This window comes from Oryctolagus cuniculus, chromosome 19 (assembly GCF_051225735.1).
Source record: "Oryctolagus cuniculus isolate XC-2025 breed Fujian yellow rabbit chromosome 19, ASM5122573v1, whole genome shotgun sequence".
Classification (NCBI taxonomy): domain Eukaryota; kingdom Metazoa; phylum Chordata; class Mammalia; order Lagomorpha; family Leporidae; genus Oryctolagus; species Oryctolagus cuniculus.
In genome coordinates, this window is record NC_142885.1 from 17,091,371 (window position 1) to 17,113,189 (window position 21,819).

General features: G+C 61.1%; 1 protein-coding gene across 4 annotated transcripts in view; it reads right to left on the minus strand.

The window, feature by feature from the left end:
* GTF2IRD1 (GTF2I repeat domain containing 1) overlaps positions 1-21,819 on the minus strand; it is a 93,501-nt gene that overhangs the window by 52,104 nt on the left and 19,578 nt on the right. For all 4 annotated transcript variants that reach the window (XR_016226364.1, XM_070064515.2, XM_051835434.3 and 1 more), the window contains exons 2-5: positions 6,619-6,747; positions 4,077-4,218; positions 1,574-1,729; positions 105-288 (exon numbers count right to left, since the gene is read on the minus strand). Coding sequence is in view for 3 of the 4 variants with exons in the window: in XM_070064515.2 (XP_069920616.1) it covers positions 105-288; positions 1,574-1,729; positions 4,077-4,218; positions 6,619-6,741 (605 nt within the window). In the remaining variant the exon portion in view is untranslated. The remainder of the gene's footprint in view (positions 1-104; positions 289-1,573; positions 1,730-4,076; positions 4,219-6,618; positions 6,748-21,819) is intronic.

Sequence of the window (21,819 nt, forward strand, 5' to 3'; positions counted from 1 at the left end):
CCAGTCACTGTGCAGGTGGAGTCCCCGCCCCCACCCCACCCCCACCCGGGGAAAGGCTCGAGGTCTCTCCTCTGGCACCAGACTGGGCCCCCGCCCTCACCTACCTCTTGAGCTTGAAGCGGATGCGGTGGCTGTGTTCCAGGATGGCCATGAGGGCCTTGGGGTCGTACTCGGCCGGCCTGCGGAAGGCCAGGCCTTCAGGCAGCCCCTGCACAGCCAGCAGCCCCGGCTCCCTGAGCAGTCTCTCGTAGGGCAGCGGCACCACGCTGGCCCTGCCCAGGGCCTCGCCTGCGGGCCGGCAGGGGAGAGGGGCCAGGTGTGAGAGCCCAGCCAGGGCTGGGGACGGGGGCAGGGCAGGTGCACCCCACAGTGAGGCCCTGCTAAAGGGCTCCCCTGGGTGCTGGGTCCCCGCAGTTCTAGGGTCTGTGGTCTGTGCCCAAGGGTCTGGGACTCCTCTGTGCAGGGGCTGGGGGGGGGGTTCCCTGGCGGCCTCACCAATGGGCACTTCCCTTCCATGCACTTGAGCACCTAGTGGCAGAGCAGGGGTCCAGGGCTGGAGATGAGGAGGACAAAGGGGTGAAGGGGAGAAAGAGGGTACGGGGGCGGAGCCAGGGATTGCCTGAGCCATGGCTGGGGGAGGAGGCAGGGCTAGGTCAGGGTGAGACAAGCGACCCAGAGAGAAAAGGGGGCGAGGGAGCGGGGAGGGGGAGATAGACAGGAAGGGCCGAGGGCTGAGGATGGAGGGGTGGCTGGGGGCCCCACCCAGAGCCAGCAAGAGGCCCGGCCGCCCCCAGCCTACTGTGATTCTGCGGGAGGTGGCCGAGGTGGGCACGGGCCCTGCGGCTGACCAACCCCGCGTGTAGGTCCTCCCAGTCCCGGGCCTCGGGCACCCCAGCCCCCTCGCCCCTTCTCCTCCTGACATGCACACAGTAGGTCCTTCCTCCCTGATCTCTGTAGGAGCCGCAGGGCAAGTGGGAAATAAACCAGGTGGGGCCCTCAGGGACCGGGGACAAGAGCACCTAGGCCATGTGGGGGCCGCCGCCAGGGCCCGAGGACCTCTTGCAACCTGATGCTTCCCCAGGGAGCCCGGGGCTCCTCCCCTCTGCCATGGGGCTGTCAGTCTTCACTCAGCCTTTCAACAAACAGAAGCTGAGCCCCGGATACAGGCTGGGGACAGCCGGACAGGAAGGACAAACACAGCCCTTGCACTGATGAGGGGACAGGGTACGGTGGGGGCCCTGACCCGGCGGGAAGGGGGAAGTGGGGCAGAGTGCGCAGAGAACAGGGAGTGGCTTCATGGGGGGGCCAGGGCCAAAGGACGTCCCCGGAGGCTATGGAGGTCATGCCTGGGCTCTGGCGCTGTTTCTACAGGCAGGTGGCCGGGACCTGTGGCCTGAGTCGGGGTGGGGGCCGTGGGGCTGGGGGTTCGGGAAACAGGGCTGGGGTGGGACAGCCACATGGGGTGGGGGGCTCAGGGGTGCAGGGAGGAGGGAAGGCGGGCAGTGGCCCAGGGGCACGTCAGGGGGCTCCCACCCGCCCCGGGGGCCCCAAATGGAATGAGGAAGGGTCTTACTATAAAGAACGTCAAAGACTTCCTCTACCATCTTCCGCAGAAGGTACGCATCCGAGCCGTGCTCCAGGGCCGACCGTGGGGCGCTCCGGCCGCCACCCTCGCCCCGCTGCACCTTCTTGGGGTGCTCTGCCTCCGGGTCCTTCCACGGGGGCCCCCCTGTGGGACACACAGCACCCATCTCACACCCCAACCCTGGGGCCGCCGTGACTCTGCCTGTGCTGGGCCCTGCAGCCTGGCACCCGGCTTAGTGCGCCAGGAAATGAATCAATGAGTGGAGAAGGGATTGAGAGAGCAAGCTGGGCCCTGGCTGCCCCACTGAGGGCCAGCGCTGGCCACTGCAGAGTTCCTCATGCCCAGCACAGGACCTGTGTCTCAGCCCTGCTCACCTCCGACTTGCTGTGTGACCTTGGGCAAGCTCCTGCCCATTCTGGGCCTGGGTCTGTGTGTGTGTGTGGGAGACCAGCTGGCCAGGTGCAGAATTGGGGTAGGAGGTCTATCTGTCGCAGCCGCCCTTTTCTGTGCTCTGATACTGACCCCCCATACCGCCCTGTCCTGTCCCATCTCAACCAACCTGGGCCCCAGCTTCCCGCTCTGTCCAAGGGAGAGAGGATGGGGCACCTGACCAGGACGCCATGGGGGCTCCAGAGAGGCTGGACCAGGCCAGGGCCCTGGGGGGAACAGGGGGTCCAGGGACAGGATCAGCATCAGGGAGCACAGAGGGCTGCACGCTCCCACCCGGCTTGGAGCCTGCTCCGCTGGAAATCAGCCAGCCGCCCTCCCAGTGCTATAAACAGTGGCTCTTGCTGGCTCTGGGAGGCCAGGTGCACCTTCCCTGGGCCCCAGCCTGGGAGACTGGGAGCCAGCACCTGCTACACCCACCCCAGCCCAGCCCAGCCCCCTGCCCTGACCTTGGAAGGGATTCAGGCTCGGGTGGGGGGTACTGAGGCGGCCGAGGAAGCAGCCACACCCTACTGATGACATGCCCAGTGCCCAGAGATGCCCTTCCCTGGCCAGTGAGGCCCTTAGCGCCAGGACCGGCGTGGAACGTAGGGGCTTGTGTTAGTGACAGTGACAGCCGCAGGCGAACAGTGGGTGGGAACTGAGTGCCACGTGCGTGCCACGCGAGACCTCATCACCCCCCAGACCCACCCCTGCCTCCCCTCCTCCACACACAGTCTGCAGGTGCAGGGACAGGCTGAGCACCCCTGACCCGGAACCCTGGGGACCGCTAGTGTTTCAGATTTTGGCGTTGTTGTGAGATTCTGGAATATTTGCAAATATAAGATGGGATATCTTGGGGGGATAGGACCCAAGCAGAAACACAAAATTCATTTGTTTCATGGCCGGCGTTGTGGTGCGGCAGGTTAAGCCTCTGCCTGGGATGCCGGCATCCCATGTGGGCATAGGTTCAAGTCCCTGATGCTCCACTTCTGATCCAGCTCCCTGCTCATGCACCTGGGAAGGCAGCAGATGATGGCCCAAGTGCTCAGGCCCCTGCCACCCATGTGGGAGACCCGGATGGAGCACCAGGCTCCTGGCTTCTGCTTGGCCCAGCATCTAGCATTACAGCCATTTGGGGAGTGAACCATTGGATGGAAGATCCAACCCGACTTTTCAAATAAATACAACGTAAAAAAGAAAATTCATGTTTGTAAATACCTTATACATATTGCCTGAAGATGATTTTATATACTATTTTTAAAATGTTTATTTATTTGAGAGGCAGAACACACACACACACACACACACACACACACGCACGCACAGAGCTGTCATGTGCTGGTTCATCCCCCAAATGCTTGCAATGGCCCCAGGCAGGGGACTAAAGCCAGGAGCCAGAACTCATGCCAGGTCTCTCCCGTGGGTGGCAGGGGCCCATCTACCTGACCCACCACCGCTGCCACCGACAGTCATCATCGGTGAGGAGCTGCAGTCAGGAGCGGAACTGCAGCCAGGCACATGGGAGCCGGGAATTCCCGCTGAGGGAGGGGCCGTGTCGGGGCCAGGGACTGGGGGCCCCGTACAGCCTGGGCCAAGAGAGCACAAGAAGTTCCTGGGGGCGGGAGAGGGGCTGTGGAGGTGGGGGCTGAGTTAAGAGGGGCCCTGAGGCCCCTGATCAGGGGGAGGACTTGGGGGCCACAGAGGGACCCCTCTGTCTCTGGCTCAGTGACAAGGACCCCCTGGCAGGGGCCCTGGGCTGCTGCCCGCGCACCTCCCCGACTCTGAAGGGTGCAGCAGGAACCACAGAGCTGGCCTCAAAGCCTGCCTGCCTGCCTCGCGAGCTGGCCGCACACTCCGTCCTGGGCCTCAGTGTACCCATCAGTGAATGGGTACATGCGAGGGGGCTGGCTCTGGCCGGTGCCGCGGCTCCGTCTCCTGTGTCCATTGGCCAGGGTGGGCTGGGGGAGGGCTGGTGGAGAACCTGAACCACAGCTGTGGCCGCCCCTGCCGCCGGGCTGGGACCCCCGCCCCCGCCCCCGCCCCTGCCCCCGGGGGTACTCACGGCAGAACCTGAGGAAGTCGGCCTGCAGCTCCTTCCGCGCGCTCAGGAACAGCCGGCCCTTCTCTGTGCCCACCACGAAGGCGCTCTCGTCATGTACGGCCACGCACGCCACCTCCGCGTTCAGCTTGGACAGCGCCGAGCACTGTGGGGAGCGGGGCCCGGCGTGAGCTAGCAGGAGGCTGCCCCTCCCTGCTCGGCCACACCCACAGGGGCAAGTGTGGGGGTGCCGGGGAGCGGCGGGGCTGAATGAATGCATGCATGCATGAATGAATCAATGGCTCCCCGGAGGTTGGCCCTGGAACTGGAGGAGGACAAATGCCCGCTGGTCCTCTTCCTTCTAGGGTGGGCTTCCTACCCTGGGCCCAGTCCCCATCATGTCCAGGGCTCTCCTGGCCCCTCCCAAAATCCTGGGCCAGAGGCCACTGGGATGAGACGCCCGTCCCAGGGGAACAAGGGCTCAGACAGCCCCAGGCTCCCTGCCCACGCTCTCTGGGACGCAGGCTTCCCTCTCTGCATGGTTGGCGGCTACTCCTGGGGTCTCAGTGGCTGTGGGGGGTCCCAGGTGCACTGGCTGCAGGCAGAGCCTACCCTAGGACAGCAGATGCAGGTAGACCAGCAGGCTGGCTCCCTTCCTGGCCCGAGTTGAGGCTGGCAACTCCGGCCCTGCCTCATCAGGAACACCCGGCAGCTAGCACCTATGGCATGCAGTTGGTGCCTAATAAATGCTGAGCTTTCATTTTCACTCCATTTCTTTCTTTCCATTCGATTGGAACAGGAAGAGGGACACAGCCCTCTGCCTTCTGCGGTTCACTCCCCAGATGTGCACAACAGCTGGAGCCTGGAATTCCATCTGTGTCTCCCATGTGGGTGGCAGAGGCCAGAGGACTCGAGTCATCTCCTGCTGCCTCCCCCGGGGTGCGTTTTGGCAGGAGACTGGAATTGGAAGCAGAGGAGCTGGGACTTGAACCAGGCACTCTGATATGGGATGCGGGCGCCCCCAAGTGGTGACTTCACTGCTATGCCACGCACCTGCCCCTGAATTGCTGGTTTTCAGGAGCTGAGCAGCACTCACGGAGGGTTATAAAGTCTGGTTTCTGGTCGTAGCTTGGTGCTGTGTGACCTAAGACCGGTTCCTCAACCTCTCTGGGCCATAACCTCGACTCCCGTTCCAGCTCCAGCCAGCAGTCACTCTGGTGAGGAAGCGGCGGCCAGACCAGCGGGCCTGCCCTCTGGCGTCTCCTGCATGCTCGTTTCCTGCTCTCCCAAGAGGAGATGAGGTCACTACTTCCAAGGCAGGAAGGACCGTCAGGGCTGCACAGACCCTGCACTGCGGGGCTGCTGCTCAGCTGCAGCCCAGGCCGGGGTGGGGGACCTCGCCTCCCCCGGGGGGCCACAGGGGGACGCGGGAGACAGGGCCTGCAGGGGTGCCCCTGCCGCCCCAAGAACCCCGGCCCCAGCCCTGTGCTACTGTCAGCCCGAGTGTCCCGCAGGGAACCCTGACGGGGCCCAGGCCCGTCCTGTTGGTGCTACCAGGACCACTCCAGGGTCCTTGGCTGCCCCTGCTCTTCCTCCTCTTCCTCCTCCTCCTCCTCCTCCTCTTCCTCCTCCTCCTCCCCCCCCAAAGTCCTCTAGCCCAGCGCTGCCCACTGGCACTTTCTGTGCCAATAGATGCAGTCTCTCCTGTTTTTTCTTCAAAGATTTATGATTTTATTTTTTGTCCTTTTAATTACTTAATTAATTGGAGAGCGAGCACTTCCAATTTGCCGCTTCACTCTCCCACACGCCCAGCAGGTGGGAACTCCATCCGGGTCTCCCACGTGGGCGGCAGCGACCTAAGTACTCGAGCCATCACCTGCTGCCCGTGGGCGACAGTAGGAAGCTGGAGCCAGCAGTGGAACCAGGACTTGAACCCAGGTGTCCCGAGCAGCGTCTGAGCCCAAGGCCCGGGCCCACCGTGCACCGGCCCACGCTGCAGCCACAGCCGCCTCTGACCCCCGAGCACTCGGACCAAGGCTCCCGTGACTGAACAAACAAGGAGCAAGGAGAGAGAGCGGGCACCAAGGCAGCCTTCTGGCATCAGGAACAGCCGAGAGCCAACCTGGGAGGAAGGCCCTTGTCCCCGCGGGGGAATCCGCTGCTTCATGCTGTGTGACTGCAGGCCAGGTGCTGCCCTCTCTGGCTCCCGCTCCCCCGCCCTCCCAGGCAGCGAGCCGCTGATGGCAGATGAAAATGTTTTTTTCACACCTGCCTACGTTCCGTCGTCACAGAACTGTCACCCATGAAGAGGGTGGTTATTTCCTCCTCTGGGACCAACTGCCGACAGGTGCGTGGGTAGGCGACAGTGCCCGGGGCAGTGGGTGGCAATGCGGCGGTGATAACTCTCCCATTTACAGGGAGAGCATGGCTCACGCCTGGGGGCAGGAAGGGAACAGCAAGAGGGAACCCTGGGAAGACAAGGGCTGGACGTCCCCGGACTTGACCTCCAGAGCAGCGGCCCGGCCCCCGCTCTGACCCCCTCCCTCCTCCCGGCAGGTGGGCTCACCATGGAGTCCAAGGCGGACACCAGGCTGGTGATGATCTCGTCTTTGCGGGCGAAGGCGGCATTCCAGCGGTCGGGCCCGCAGCCGTTGGCGGGGATGTCAGGGCGCTTCCCCAGCAGGGCCATGGTCACCTGGAGGGATGGAGGAGGCAGCGCAGTGGGTGTGAGGCACGGGGCAGGGCACCTGCTCCTACCCACCTGGCCCCCGCTCTGCTCAGGGACGATCTTGTGGATTGTCGTGGGCCTAGCGGCTTCTAGCACCCCACTTCCTGTGCCCACAGCCTGGCTGGGGCAGGTGCCCTCACTGGCCTCCCCTTCACAGGCCCCTGAGCCTCAGTCTACTTCCTGGCTGTGGGTGAGAGGCCCCAGGGTAGGACTTTGTACTCCTGAAGCCAACGTGAGGCCCCGGGGAGGGGAGGGGAGGGGAGGGGAGGGGAGGTAGAGCTGTCACCTCCCTGCTGGGGCTCCCTCAGGCCAGGGCTCCTATGGGGCTCAGGCTTTGCTGCCCCTGCCCCGCCCAGCCTGGACACCCCCCCAAACACCAGCTCCCCCAGGCTCCTGCTTCCACCCCGCCCTCCCCTTCCTGAGCTTGGAGTCAGGTCCAGGGGCCACCCCCAGGCTGTTCCAGTGCCAGTGCCTGCCCTCCCCATGAGAGCAAAGGAGAGGGAGGAGCCGGGAGGCGGGGACCCTGGGTTTCCCATTCTGGGGAGCAGGCAGCACTGGGTGTGGGTGGGAAGCACCAGGCAGGAGCCCCCAGGGGTTGGCACCTTAAGGGCGTCCTCTGTGGCCGGGACTGCCCCCAGACGCTCAGCTCTTCCAGGGCAGGGACCAAGTCTGCTGCCTCTGCTGCCCGACATGTGCAACTGCGCCAAAGCGGGGAAGCCCCCCAACCACAGACTGCGGCCTCTCGGAGGCGCCCAAGAGTCTGTAGCAGGTGCGGGTCTCCTGGCCCAGCAGTGCCCTGGGGCTGGGGATAAATGCTGATGGGAACAACCAGCCAGCCCTGCTTCTGCCCCCGGGCTGCGATTGTATAAAGTTTGAAACGCACGGTGTTAAGGGATGCACAAGGGATGACGGGCCACCCATGGGACATAGCCACGGATGGCGCATGCGTGGACCAAGAGGCAGCAGGGCCACCCTGGGGACATTACGCCGCAGGAAGCCTGTCCCAGGGTCTGCGGCAGCTCCCCCAAAGCCCCCACTGAGAGATCTGCCTGACGGTCTAGGAGCTCCCAGGCGTCCGCCCATCCCTCCTGCCACTAGCCACTCCCTTGAGCCATTCCCAGAAAGGCCTCCGGGCTACCAGACTCCTGGCCAGCCACAGAGGCACAAATTGAATCAAGGTCAAGTGGGAGGCACCAGACTGCGCTCCAGCCCTGGCCTCCCCGTGGCCCGCAGCCTGCGGCTGGCTCCTTCCAGCGAAGGTTTTAATCCAGTTAGGACGGAACCAGGGACCTGGAGAGGGAGACGCAGACGCGGGGGCGGGGGCCTCTGCAGGCTGTGGCCTGACTCTTGTCCTGGCCAGCCCAGCCCTGTGTCCTGAGCTGGAGCCCAGGGGATTGGATCTGGGGATGAGGGACGGAGGCCACCCCCTGCCAGTGCCTGGCACCTCTCCCCAGGGCCACAGCAGGAAGGCTGGTGGGCGGCCAGGAGGAGTCAGGCCCAGGTCTGGGACCATCACAGCAGGTGAACCCCATGCACACCCCGAGTCTCCTCGTTCGGCAGCCGAGACCCAGGCAGAGGGAAACCCCAGATAGAACAGAGAACCTGGAGGCAGGCGGGCAGCGAAGCCTGACCCAACTGTGCAAGATTCCAGGAAGTCCCCGGATGAGGGGGAAATGGAGACCTGTAGGGACGTCAGCTGGGCACCGGCAGGAGTGTGGGCAGCCGGCTCCTGAGTCGTGGACACACATGGTCAGGATGCCCACTGTGCCCAGGGACCCCACAACACCACACCCTGGCTCCTGGGTGGGCAAGGCCTGCGGGGCTCAGGACGACAGCAGGGAGGCCACGAACAGCCCCCTCAGGGAGCCCCATGAGTGGTTTGCCGGCCACGCCTTCTCCTGGCACCAACCTGGGGAGGGGGGAGGGGTGGTGGGGGGAAGGGCTGGGTCAGGGTCCTCTCCTTTTACCCCCATGTCCTCATGCGGCCCAGCTCCAAAACACACCCACAGCCATCCACGGCTGGCCTCGCCCAGGGCCACCTCGCCAACTAAACCACTGCCTCCACCAGGGCGATGCCCTCCTCCCTGGCCCCTGGTCCTTCTCTTGTCCCCTTGGTCCCTGCCCCAAACACCAGACAGAGGGACTCCACCCAGCATCCGCCTGGGGCCACGCTCCTGCTCGCAAGCGGCAGACGGCAAAGCAAGAGCGTCCCTCTGCAGTAAGCCCCGGGGGACCCTCTGCCCCTGCCCTGGGCTCCAGGCTCTTCCAGGTCTAGGTCCCCCTTCGGCTGTCTCCTGGTGCAGTCTGGGAGAAGTTCACCACCCGCTCCTGGCATGGTTTCTCCAAGTAGACCGGGAGCCCCGAGGAGCCAGGGGCCGGGGGCCGGGGGCCGGGCTGGTTTTCACGAGTGTGTGCCCAATGTCCAGGGGACTCACAAGCACTCAGGTCAGCTGGCTGGGGCTGCGCGTGCTGGGGGGGGGGGGGGTTCCCAAGCCACCTGCCTGGTGCTCAAGGGGTGGGGAGTTGAGAAACGTGGGAAATTGCAAGCCAGCCAGGATGGATTTGGATCACGAAGCGGGAAGAGCCTAGAGACTAGAGCTGATGATGAATGGAGCCGGGGCCAGGGTCTCAGTGCCCCGAAGAGCCCCGAGAGGGAGGCCGCATGGTCAGACAGGTGTCCAGGTCACGCCCCTGACCTGCAGCATCAGCAGAGCCAGCATCCGTGCACAGGAGCTACCGGCCTTGCTATGGCATCATGCTCACTCTCTCTCCCTAAGGTTCATTTATTTGAAAGGTGGAGTTAGAGAGAGAGATCTTCCGTCCACTGATTCACCCCCAAGATGGCCACAAAGGCCAGGGCTGGACCAGGCCGAAGTCAGGACCCAGGAGCTTCACCTGGGTCTCCCAAATGGGTGCAGGGGCCCAAACACTTGAGCCATCTTCGGCTGCTTTCCCAGGTGCATCAGCAGGGAGCCGGATCAGAAGTGGAGCAGCCAGGGTGCAAACCAGCGCCTGTATAGGATGCTGGCATCGCAGGTGTCAGCTTTACCTGTTACGCCACAGTGATGGCCCCGGCCTCACTCTCCTCGACATGACAAAGGGACCTGCCAGGTCCCAGGGAGCATGCAGTGTGGACGAGGTCTGTCCGTGTCCAAGCCTGCCCTTCCTGCTGACATGCAGCAGGTGGGGATGATGCTTCCCACACTGGCTGTGATGCAGGGAGCAGAAAGCCCAGCTGACTTGCAATGGGACTTTTATTTCTTTGAAAGGCATAGACACACACACACACACACGCTTCTATCTGCTGGGTCACTCCTCAAATGCCAGGAGAGTCCAGGGCTGGGCCAGGCCAAAGCCAGGAGCCAGGAGCTCCATCTGGGTCTTACACAGGACAACAGGGACCCAAATATGTGAGCCGTCACTGCTGCCTCTCAGAGTGTGCATCAGCAGGAAGTGGAGCCAGGACTTGAACCTGGGCACTCCACGATGGGACGCAGGTCAAGCAGAGTCTTAATTGCTGCCCTGATGCCCACCTGACTGCCCTAGGCCTAGCACAGAAAGCCCCTTGTCCTGAGAAACCCCTCAGTCCCCAGTTACCCTGTGACACCCAGGCCAGGAGTCCACACCTCTCCCGGCAGCTGTGAGTGTGGACAGATGCTAAATGACCACCCGGCGGCCCAAAAAAGGCAACTTCCTTTGATGAGGGGGACACTTGGGGAAGGGGACAAAGAGAACAGGGAGACAGAGGTGGGGTGAAGAGGCCACCACGGTGACGTCTCCGAGGTCAGACACAGGCCTGTGCTGGGAACCCCAAGAGGCAGAGCTGGGGCAGGTGGTGGAGCAACTGGAAGAACTCAGCTCTCCAAACTGCGGCACCTGCCCCACCGCCCAGCCTCCGACCACACTCGGCACACCTGGGCAGGAAGTGGCACCTGCTCTATATCGCCTAGCCTCCTGACCACACTCCGCACAACTGGGCAGGAAGGCCGGCAGTTAGCACAGCTGTGACTCCACCCCCAAGAATATCAGTGAGCAGTCGGGACAAGATTCTGGACTTGGGACACACAGCCTGCTCTCTCTCTCTGCTCCTCCACTGGTCACGACACTCAGCTCAGAGGAACAAGGCCGACAGGGGAGGCCCAGGTGCCAGGATGGCCAGCTGAGTGGCTGGTGAGTCACGTGCAGATGCCAGGCACATGGCCAGAGGCCCAGGGCTTCAGAACCACACAGAGGACACCCAGGGGGGTACAGAGCCAGCATGCCTGACGCCGAGGCAGCATGACCTGGCCGGAGGAAGCCCCAAGGCAGTTCCCTAAATGCTGGGGCCAGCCCAGTCCGGAGCGGGGTCTCACAGCTGCCCCCACCCTCCACAGGGAAATTCTCACCCCAAAGGCCCCAGAACCAGGACCTGAGCCCGATGTCCCAAAGCCCAAGACACTTACACCACACCATGTGTGTATAAGCCTTCTGCTCCCCACCCAGGGGCCCTGGGACAGGTGTGGGGGGTGGCCCAGGCTACTCCTCCCCCACCCCACTGTGCAGATGCTGCCCCTGGCTGTAGCCCAGCCAGGAAGCCAGGACCCTACCATTACCCACCCCACAAGCATCCGCAGACCTGTAGGAGGAGTGTGAGAGGGGAGTGTGAACTCAGCAGCGTGAGTGTAGCAGATGAGCAAGGGGACGATGGCCATGGCTACGAGAGGGACCCAACAGACTGAGGATGGCCACAGTGAGGCTGGGGGCCCTGGCCCACCCGCCGGGGGAGGGGTGCGCGTCCCCACACGGACTCGGGGTTGCACCAAAGAAACCAACGTCAGCAGCTCCACGACCACCGGCACAGCCGTCACTAACAATTCCCAGACAACCGCGGGGGGGAGGGGGTCAAGTTCAGCACTCAAGAGCATTCCTGGTCCGCGGGGGGAGCCGGTCAGCTCCAGTCCAAGCCCCCTCCTAAGCACCAGTGCATGCTCAGGTGAGGGGCGTGTGGGGGCGGGGCAGCCTCGGTCGGGGGCAGGGCTCTCAACCCTGGCCCCTTCATTCATCCACTCCTCTGTGTACTCATTCATTCCTTTCACACACACTTTTGAACCCAGTGCCATTCTCATTCCCTGTGCTGATCTCGGCGAGGCCACACGGAGACCCCCACTGGGGGAGAACGGGACAATACCTCCTTTTAGTTTCACACTTTTTAGCTATTTTCGGGGAGCAGGAGTCGGCCAAACAAGGTTCCCCTAAGTTGGTGACTGCTGGGCTGGGTAGTGCAGAATGTGTAGGAGTTCTCTGAGTTTCTATGTCGAGGGACAACACTGGAGAGACACAGCCTTTGCTCCCAGGGTAAGAAGCTTGTGCCGGCCGGCGCCGCGGCTCACTAGGATAATCCTCCGCCTAGCGGCGCCGGCACACCAGGTTCTAGTCACGGTCGGGGTGCCGGATTCTGTCCCGGTTGCCCCTCTTCCAGGCCAGCTCTCTGCTGTGGCCCAGGAGTGCAGTGGAGGATGGCCCAAGTGCTTGGGCCCTGCACCCCATGGGAGACCAGGAGAAACACCTGGCTCCTGCCATCGGATCAGCGCGGTGCGCTGGCTGCGGTGGCCATTGGAGGGTGAACCAATGGAAAAGGAAGACCTTTCTCTCTGTCTCTCTCTCTCACTGTCCACTCTGTCAAAAAAAAAAAAAAAAAAAAAAAAGCAAAGCTTGTGCCGCCCTCCAGAGCAAAAAGGCGACCTATGGGATGGGGGGAAATACCTGCCAATCATGGATCTGATAAGGGACTGACATCCAGAACATGCATTGGATTCCCAAGACTCAACAGCAAAACAACCCCAGACAATCCACGCAGAAAATGGGCCAATGGCTGGAACGGATAATTCTCCGAAAATGACGTGCAAATGGCCACCGAGCATGGGAAAAGATCCACACGGATCATTGTTAGCAAACCACCGGCACTCCTGCTGATGCCCCTGGAGGCAGCACGTGACGGCCCACGTGTCTGGACCCCTGCCACCCACACGGGAGACCCAGATGGCGTTCCTAGCTCCTGCCTTCCGCCTGAGCCAGCCTCGGCTACTGTGGGCATTTGGGAAGTGAACCAGCAGATGGGAGATGTCTCTCTCTCTCTGCTTTTCAAATAAACGAGTAAATCCCTCCCCCAAAACAAGATACTGTACTGATGGGCCATCGCACACCCACTAAGAAGGCTACATCCTCAAAACCAGACCAAGCCGAAAGCTACCCAGAAAAACCACAAGTGTGCAGCAACTGGAACTCCTGCGTGCCCTTGGTACAGGCACTGGTGGCAAGCAGTTCCTAAAAGATGAAAAATGACATCATTGCACGATCCAGCACTTGCATTTCTGGGTCTAAACGCAGAGCGATGGAAAACAAGGCCCCAGGCAACCCCGCACTGCCCCGCGTTCATAGCCGCTGTGCATGTGTCCCTGGAAAGACAGACAGACTGACGGAAGTGGGCCCCGGCATGCACATGGGAGACCCGGCTCCTGGCTGGGGCCTGGATCAGCCCCAGCCTTTACAGCTAATTGGGGAGTGAACCAGCAGAGGGAAGATCTTTCTTTTACCTTTCAAATAAATAAACTGAAAAAACAAAAACAAAAAAAACCATGTGACCATGTGGTGACATCTTACTCCCCTCCCTCTTGAACATGGCAGAGTCCTGGAAGTCACCGCCAGGCTCCCCAAAGGCGCAGCCTCACCCCAGCTTCTCCCCGGCTCCGAGACACAGGCCGTGGGCTGCTAGACTCCAAGACCACAGGCAGGTGGTCAGCCACCCAGACACCACGGGGCCACGGGGCTGGAGGTGGCCGGGGCAGGGAGGAAGTGCATCGTCCCCTTTTGTGACTGTAAGGAAAAACTTGAGGCGGGCTAACTTGCTAGAGAAAAGACGCCGGTTTTTGCTCAAGGCTCTGACGGTGCAGGTGCAGGGGCCTCCGCTGGTGGGGTCCTCCCTGTAGGCAGAGCCTCAGGGCGGCGTGAACAATCCCCCTGCAGGGCTCGGCCAGCACGCGTGTCCATGGGCACTCCTTACAAAGCTACCAGGATCCAATCACGGCAGCGCCCCCTAATGACCGCATCAAATCATTTCCCTCCGTGGTCACGCTCAAGTTTCTTTCTTTTTTTTTTTTTTTTTTTTGACAGGCAGAGTGGACAGTGAGAGAGACAGAGAGACAGAGAGAAAGGTTTTCCTTTGCCGTTGGTTTACCCCCAATGGCCGCTGCGGCCGGCGCACTGCGCTGATCCGATGGCAGGAGCCAGGTGCTTCTCCTGGTCTCCCATGGGGTGCAGGGCCCAAGCACTTGGGCCATCCTCCACTGCACTCCTGGGCCACAGCAGAGAGCTGGCCTGGAAGAGGGGCAACCGGGACAGAATCCGGCGCCCCGACCGGGACTAGAACCCGGTGAGCCGGCGCCGCAGGTGGAGGATTAGCCTAGTGAGCCGCGGCGCCGGCCTCTCCTCTTTCTTAATGCTGTCCGCTTTCAAACTTTGGGGAGCCACCCACTGCAGGAGTTCGGGGGGACGAGTCACCCCAACCGCATGGAGAAGTCCCTGGCATGACCCCACCCCACAATCCCAACTGAGTGGGACCCTGAGATCCACCAGGCCAGGCCGTGGCTTTGACGTTGCTAAATCTGGGTCTGCTCACTACTGAGACCCTGGGAGGGAGGGGGCGGCCTTGCAGACGCTCCTGCAGGTGCAGGGGCCCAAGCGCTTGGGCCATCTTCCGCTGCTTTCCCAGGCACATTAGTTAGCAGGGAGCTGGATCGGAACCAGAGCAGCCGGGACTCTGACAACTGACGCTGCAAAATGGGATAGGTCCCAGGCGGCGGCTTAACCCCCTGGGCCGCGACACTGGCCCCAAGTGTCTCCCGGCTTCAGGCATCACCTTTGTGGTCCTTAGTGGCAGGAAATGAATACAGACCCCTTCACTGCCCACAGCCCCCAAGGACAGGGGTCTTCAAGAAACTCATGGAAATGCATAGCATGGAAAAAAAAAAAAGCTTTGCATGGATTTTACAATTTTTGCACCCAACTAAACGTCTTTTCATTTTCTTTTTCCACGAACTTTCTGAAGTCCCCAGGGACTAGCTCGCGGCGGGGCGGGAAGGGTACAACACAGTCCTCATCTCGGAATTCTGCAATGTCCAGAGAGGTTCCCCCTGGAAAGAGCTGGAAACTTCTGGGTACGGGGAGATCGCCTGTGACTCGCTGCCCCAGGGGACCAGCTGGGAGAGCTGGAGGCGACTGGAGAAAAAGACACACGGAGCATGCAAAAGGCAAAGGCAGGCGCGCACACCACCCAAACACGCCCCCGCGCCATCCGCAGCCATATGCTTGTGTTTCTGCAGGGAGAAGCTTGAGAGAGCAAACAAGAAACGTCTCCCCTCCTGGGGAGGGGGCCGGCTCTCCTCCCGACAGATGCCCCAGCTCCTGTCCCGGGGGCAGGGTGGTGGTGGGACCTGGGATTCCTGCCCCCTGGCCAGCTGTGTGGCTCCAATCAGGTTGAGGGCCACAGCCCTGCCTCCCGCCCCTGCCCTGCTCAGGGCTGGCAGCTGGAGGGGCTTTGGGTTCAGGAAGCCTGGGGCTTGCGGGGCACAATCCTGGCTCTCACCCCAAAAGGGGCTGCCCCCAACAGTGTCCTGGCGCCCACAGGCAGGTGCCCGGGTTGGGGACAGCTGGGCCTCTCACCCAGCCTTGCAGGGCAAATCCTGGTGTCCTACTACCAGGTTCTCAAGCTGAGACCGTCCCAAAGAGCAGCACAGAGCCCACCTCCAGCCTCCCAGACATGAGAGGCGTGGGGAGGCGGTCTTGCTCAAAAAGGCACGGACGCCAGTGACGCCGTGTGCACGGGAGCACCCGCACCATGGCCATGACCGTGGCCGGAGAACAGAAGGCCCCTTCACTCCATCCCCATGTCCCTGAGCAGCTGCCTGGCGCACAGGGAGCCACACGGATTCCGTGATGCGTGTTCACACCATCAGCGGCCACAACCCTTGTTTCCCCTTCTTGTCTCGTCACTTCTGACACAGCGTGGGGTAGAAACAGAGAACAGTCGGGGCCAGCACGGTAGCGCAGCGGGTTAAAGCTCCGGCCTGTGGTGCCGGCATCCCATATGGGCGCCGGTTCTAGTCCCGGCTGCTCCACTTCCAATCCAGCTCTCTGCTATGGCCTGGGAAAGGCCAGTAGAGGATGGTCCAAGTGCTTGGGCCCCTGCACCCACGTGGAGATCCAGATTCAAACAGGCACCCATATGGGATGCCAATGGCACAGGTACAGCTTAACCCACTATGCCACAATGCCAGCCCCTTCCACGAACAGTTTGATCTTTCATATCTGTACATATCACTAACCTCTTAACGTGTATATTTAGGGGCCGGCGCTTTGGTGCAGCGGGTTAATGCCCTGGCCTGAAGCGCCGGCATCCCATATGGGCGTCAGTTCTGGTCCTGGCTGCTCCACTTCCGATCCAGCTCTCTGCTATGGCCTGGGATAGCAGTGGAGGATGGCCCAGGTCCTTGGGCCCCTGCACCCACGTGGGAGACCCAGAAGAAGCTCCTGGCTCCTGGCTTCACATCAGTGCCATTCCGGCCATTGCAGCCAATTGGGGAGTGAACCAACAGATGGAAGACCTCTCTCTCTCTGCCTCTCCTCTCTCTGTGTAACTCTCTCAAGTAAAAAAATCTTTTTTAAAAAATGTATATTTTAGTTCCTATATCTAGCTCCTGTAAGTTCTCTATCAGCCTGTCTTGTTTATACTACATGTATCATATCTAATGTTCTGTAAATATATATATATATATATAAACAGATGATGAGGGGCTGGCACTGTGGCTCTGTAGGTAAAGCCACTGCCTGCGATGCCTGCATCCCATATGGGCACTGGTTCAAGTCCCAGCTGCTCTACTTCTCATCCAGCTCCCTGCTAATGGCCTGGGAAAGCAACAGAAGTTGGCCCAAGTCTTGGGCCCCTGCTACACACGTGGGCGACTCAGATGGAGCTCCAGGCTCCTGGCTTCAGCCTGGCCCAGCCTGGCTGTTGGAATCACTGAGGAATGAACTGGCAGATGGAAGATCTTTCTGTCTCTCTTCCTCTCTCTCATCACTCTGCCTTTCAAATAAATAAATAAAACGTAAAACAAAAGCCTTGCTGAGATGGTAACATATATCCAGCATTAGTGGGTGGTTACTTTATTTGTACAATGTTTAAAAAAAGCACACTTTAAAAAGAAAAGTTTGTTTTATTTATTTGAAAGTCAGAGTTAGAGAGGGAGAGTCAGAGGGAGAAAGGTCTTCCATCTGCTGGTTCATTATCCAAAGGGCCACCATGGACAGGGCTGAGCCAGGCTGAAGCCAGGAGCCAGGAGCTTCTGGGTCTCCCACGAGGTGGCCAGGGCCCAAGCACTTGGGCCATTGTCCACTGCTTTCCCAGGTGCATTAGCAGGGAGCTGAATGGGAAGTGGAGCAGCTGGATCTTGAACCAGGAGCCCATATGGGATGCTGGCACTGCAGGTGGAGGCTTTAGCCGCTATGCCACAGTGCTGGCCCCTCCCACAAACTTTTTGAAGATCACTCTTAGGTATGGATTTCAAATTCTGTATCCAATAACCTTATTTTATTTAAACTATTTATTTATTTATTATTTGACAGGTAGACAGAGATCTTCCATCCACTGGTTCATTCCCCAAATGCCCACAACAGCCAGGGCTGGGCCAGGCTGAAGCCTGGAGCCAGGAACTTCTTCCAGGTCTCCCACGTGGGTGCAGGGGCTCAGCTACCTGCTTCTTCTCAGGGTGCGCACCAGCAGGGAGCTGGAACTGGGACCGGGGCCAGGACTCAAGCCCAGGCCCTCGGAATACAGGTGTCCCTGGCCGTTCAACCACTGCACCACAGGCATGCCCTCCCAGGGGCCTTACCCATGCCACAGGGACAGCAGGGGACAGGACCTCCTGCGGTAGCCAACGGCCACTGACACACACAGGGGTTGGTTTCCACTCTCAGCGGCCCCGGTCCTCAGGGCTCTCCTGATAAATGCTGCCGTCCGTGAGTCCTGGCCATCGGGGGAAGTCTGTCCAAACTGCAAATCCAGATCAGTCTTGCCGCCCACCTGCTTCCTTCTGGAAACCCAGGGTACCTGTGCTGTTCCCTCTGCTGCGATCCCACTCACAAGAAATTTCCTGCCTCCATGGAAGCCACCAGTTCCCGGGCTTCGCCCAGGGGGCGTCACCCCTTCCTCCTCACCCCGCCCTCACAGCCTTGGCAAGATGGGCACCAGATAAGGGGCTGGAGCCTGCGACGTGTCAGGGCCCTGCCAGGTGCTTCTGCTACAGTGACACTGATGATAACAACGGTCTCCAGCGTGCGTCTGCTGCAGCAGGTTAAGCTGCTGCTGGGGACGTCACCTATGTCGGAGGCCCTGGGTTCAAGTCCAAGCTCTACTCTCACTCCAGCTCCCTGCTTGTGCACACCCTGGAAGGCAGCAGGCGATGGCTTGGGTCCTTGGGCACCCCAGCCACCTACATGGGAGACCCAGAGGGAGCTCCGGGCTGTTGTGGGCATTTGGAGAGTGAATAGGCCGATGGGGTTCAGCTCCTGAAGTTCAAGTTCATTCACACCACACTGGTAGAAGTTTCTGGAATACCAACTTTGGTTTGACACAGGCGAGCGTTTCCCAACTGGGAGGATGGTCCTGGGCTGTCTCGTGCACACTGGCTTCCCGTCCCGGGGTTTTTGGGGATGGAGGTCCAGCAGCAGCTGCCCACACAGCAAGGCCTTTTTAAAGAGGGTCTTCACGGCCACCAATCTGCAAAGATCTCACCACCAAAGATCACAGCCTAGGGACAGGGGGCTACGGTCACAGGCAGCTCACTTCTGCCCCACTGCCAGTGGGCAGTGCGTATGCTAAGAACAGATGTGCGCCTCTGGGCGCTTCCAAGTGTGTACCCAGGGTCACGGCGTCCGACAGCCTCTGGGTCCAGCTAGGGAAACCAAGGCCAGAGGGGCCAGAGGCAGCCCAGCTGCCTGCACTGCCTCCCCATGCCTTCCCATGGGCTAGCCTGCTATGCCACTCGCCAGTTCTTTTATCTTCCCGGGAGACCATCTGCGTCCCTGCAAAGCGCTGGTGGCTTAGGCAGCGCCCCAAGCTTGGCGCTCCTTCCTGCCGCATTCCCCACCCCCTGTCCCCTGCCCGGTCCATTGCAAAAGACACTGGGCAGTGGCATGCGACCCCACGGTGAAATCTCGAGGTGATGTAAGCATCAGGGCGCGGCACATCACGCTTTGCAGAGTTCAAACCCAGGCCACAGCCTGAACACCAGGACGCCAGCCATCCTAGCCAGGCGGGAGCGGTGGTAGTCGCTGGACGGGTAGTCAGGAGGGTGCCTGGGGGGGGCTGACAGCGCTGTGTTTCCTGCTCTGGGTAACAGACCCCTGTGTGGTTTGGTTTATAAAAATTTATCAGGCAGCAGGCGCTGTAGCATAGAGGGTAAAGCTGCTCCCTATGGCACCGGCAGCCCATATGGACACTGGTTCGGGCCCCGGCTGTTCCACTTCCAATCCAGGTCCCTGCTAATGCACCTGGGAGAGCAGTGGAAGATGGCCCAAATGCTTGGGCCCCTGCACATGTGTGGGAGACCTGGAAGAAGCTCCTGGCTTCAGATCAGCCTGGCTCCAGCCATTGTGGCCATTTGGGGAGTGAATCAGCAAATAAAAGACTTCTAACTCTTTCAAATAAATAGATGCATCTTAAAATAAAAACGAATGGAGCTATTTGCAATCAAATACCTCTTGTCTTTGACTGGAAGTCTGAATAAGTTGTGGGGTATCGGGACTGTGGCGAGACAACAGACTGGCACAGGGCCCTGCACTGCTCTCGCACTAAGTAAGGGGGGTATGGCCCCACTTGGAGGCCGAGGGGGGCAGGGGGCTCTGCGTTAGGCCCCTGGGGCACCTGTCACCTAGGGCCCAGCCCCGTCCTGAGCCACCGGCCCAGGAGCAGGGGTGTCTTGCTTGGGCCCACACGGTTGGGTCTCAGCAAGCCACACGGGGACCCTACCCTGAGACAATTTCAAGAGAGTGAATTTTAGCCACGTGCCCACCTTTCCACCCAGGCCTTGTCGTTCTATAAACAAGTCCTGAGAAATGTGTCTGAGGACGTGTAAGCAGAAGCACACACACATGCGCACACGGGGAAAGAGCAGAGACAGCCGTCCCATGGGGGCGACACCAACGCAGGACAGACGAGCTCAGATGCACATCACGCAGGGGCTCAGGTGCACACCGGGGGGCGGGGCTCAGGTACACTCCTTGGGGGGCTCAGGTGCACACAGGGGGGCCTCAGGTGTACATGGGGGGGCGGGGCTGAGGTACACTCCACGGGGGACTCAGGTCTACACCAGGGGGCTCAGGTGCATACCAGGGCTGGCTTGGGCACAGTCCAGGCGGGGCGCTCAGGTGCACACTGGGGGGGGCACTCAGATGCACACCACATGGGGGGGCTCAGGCGTACCCGGGGCAGGGAGGGGCTCAGGTACACACCAGGGAGGGGTTCAGGTGCACTCCACGGGGGGCTTGGGTGCACACCAGGCAGGGCTCAGGTGCACACCACACAGGGGCCTGGGGTGGGAACAGCATGGCCTTGACCTCCGTAGGTTGGACCCAGGAGTGGCTGCTCTGCCCTCTCCTTTTTCTGTGCTTTATAAACCACCTAAGGAAGTTGTACAGTTCGGAAGGAATCACAAAATCCACACTCTTTAAAAAGAAAAAAAAAAAAAAACCCTGCCACCGGCAACCTACCAGTGCAGCTGCCTGGGCCCCAGGGCTGGGAAGTGGGACCCAGACACGGTCACGGGCGGGCCCCAGAGGGAGGGGCCCTTTCTTCCAGGAAGAGCTGCGGCTCTGTGGCCTGGCCCAGGAATGCCCTCTGCCCCTCCCCCCTTCAGGCTTCTTGAAGGCACAGGTGGAGGAAAGTTCTGGAAGACAGCGGTCTCCTGGCACACCAGGCTGCTTCTCAGACCACCCCAAAATCCTCAAAGTCTGGCTTCTCTGTTCCCTTCCTGGCCAGCGGGAAGGGTGCAGCTTGCACCTGTGCCTACAACCCCCCCAACCCCCCCACCAAGCAGAGGTCGGCCCCGGTGGGCGGACAGCTCCACGGGTCAGGTTTCCATCCCGTTATTTAAAGCCTGGCTCCAGGCTCCAGGCGGGCAGGCAGGGGCGGCGGCCGCTTGCGTGACCAGGATGAGAATTCTCGATCCTGGCCGGGCCTGCGTGCCTCCGGCAACTGGCAGCGTGGCCTTGGAGATTAATCTGCAAGCTGCCAGCCGGGGCGTGGCCATGGCTCCCCATGGGGCCCTGGGCTAGGGGACAGCCGGGGGCCTCACAGTCACATGCATTCCCACAGCCACGGCCCCTGCCTGCCACACACACGCGTGGGCCCGGTCACGCATGTGGGGATGTGGCCACCTCCCTCCCACACACCACCAACACAGTGACTCTCCATCCCGCCCCTGATGGGTCACCAGGCTGGGGGAGGAGACAGGAGAATACAATAAAATAAGGCTGAATATTAGCAAACAAACAACAACAAAAAGAATGAAACTGAATTGCGATGCACCGAGACCAGGTGGTAGATGCATTTTCCTATAAGTAAATCATGACCTCAAAGCAAGGAACTCAGAAAATGCCAGGGATGGCAGGTGGGGCAGTCAAGGGAGGCTCCCTGGAGGTGACACCTGAGCTGAGTGGAGATCCCAGGGGCCCCATGCCCAGGCACTGCTCCTCAGGACTCGGGGCACCTGCCTCCCCTGGATACCAGCACCGAGTCAGTCCTCGGAGAGCCGCTGCGAGGGGTGCCTGCTGCCCAGGAAGCCCCGGCCACCAGCCTGCCTGGGCCGAGGCAGGGCAGTGGCCTCGAAGAGTGGGTGGGATGGGAACAGGTCCAGGTCTGCCTGGCTCCAGCAAACAGGGCAGGGCAGGAAGTGGTGGGCGAGGAGCCGGGCATAGCTGAGGGGCGCAGTGGCCCCGGGAAGTTCCTTT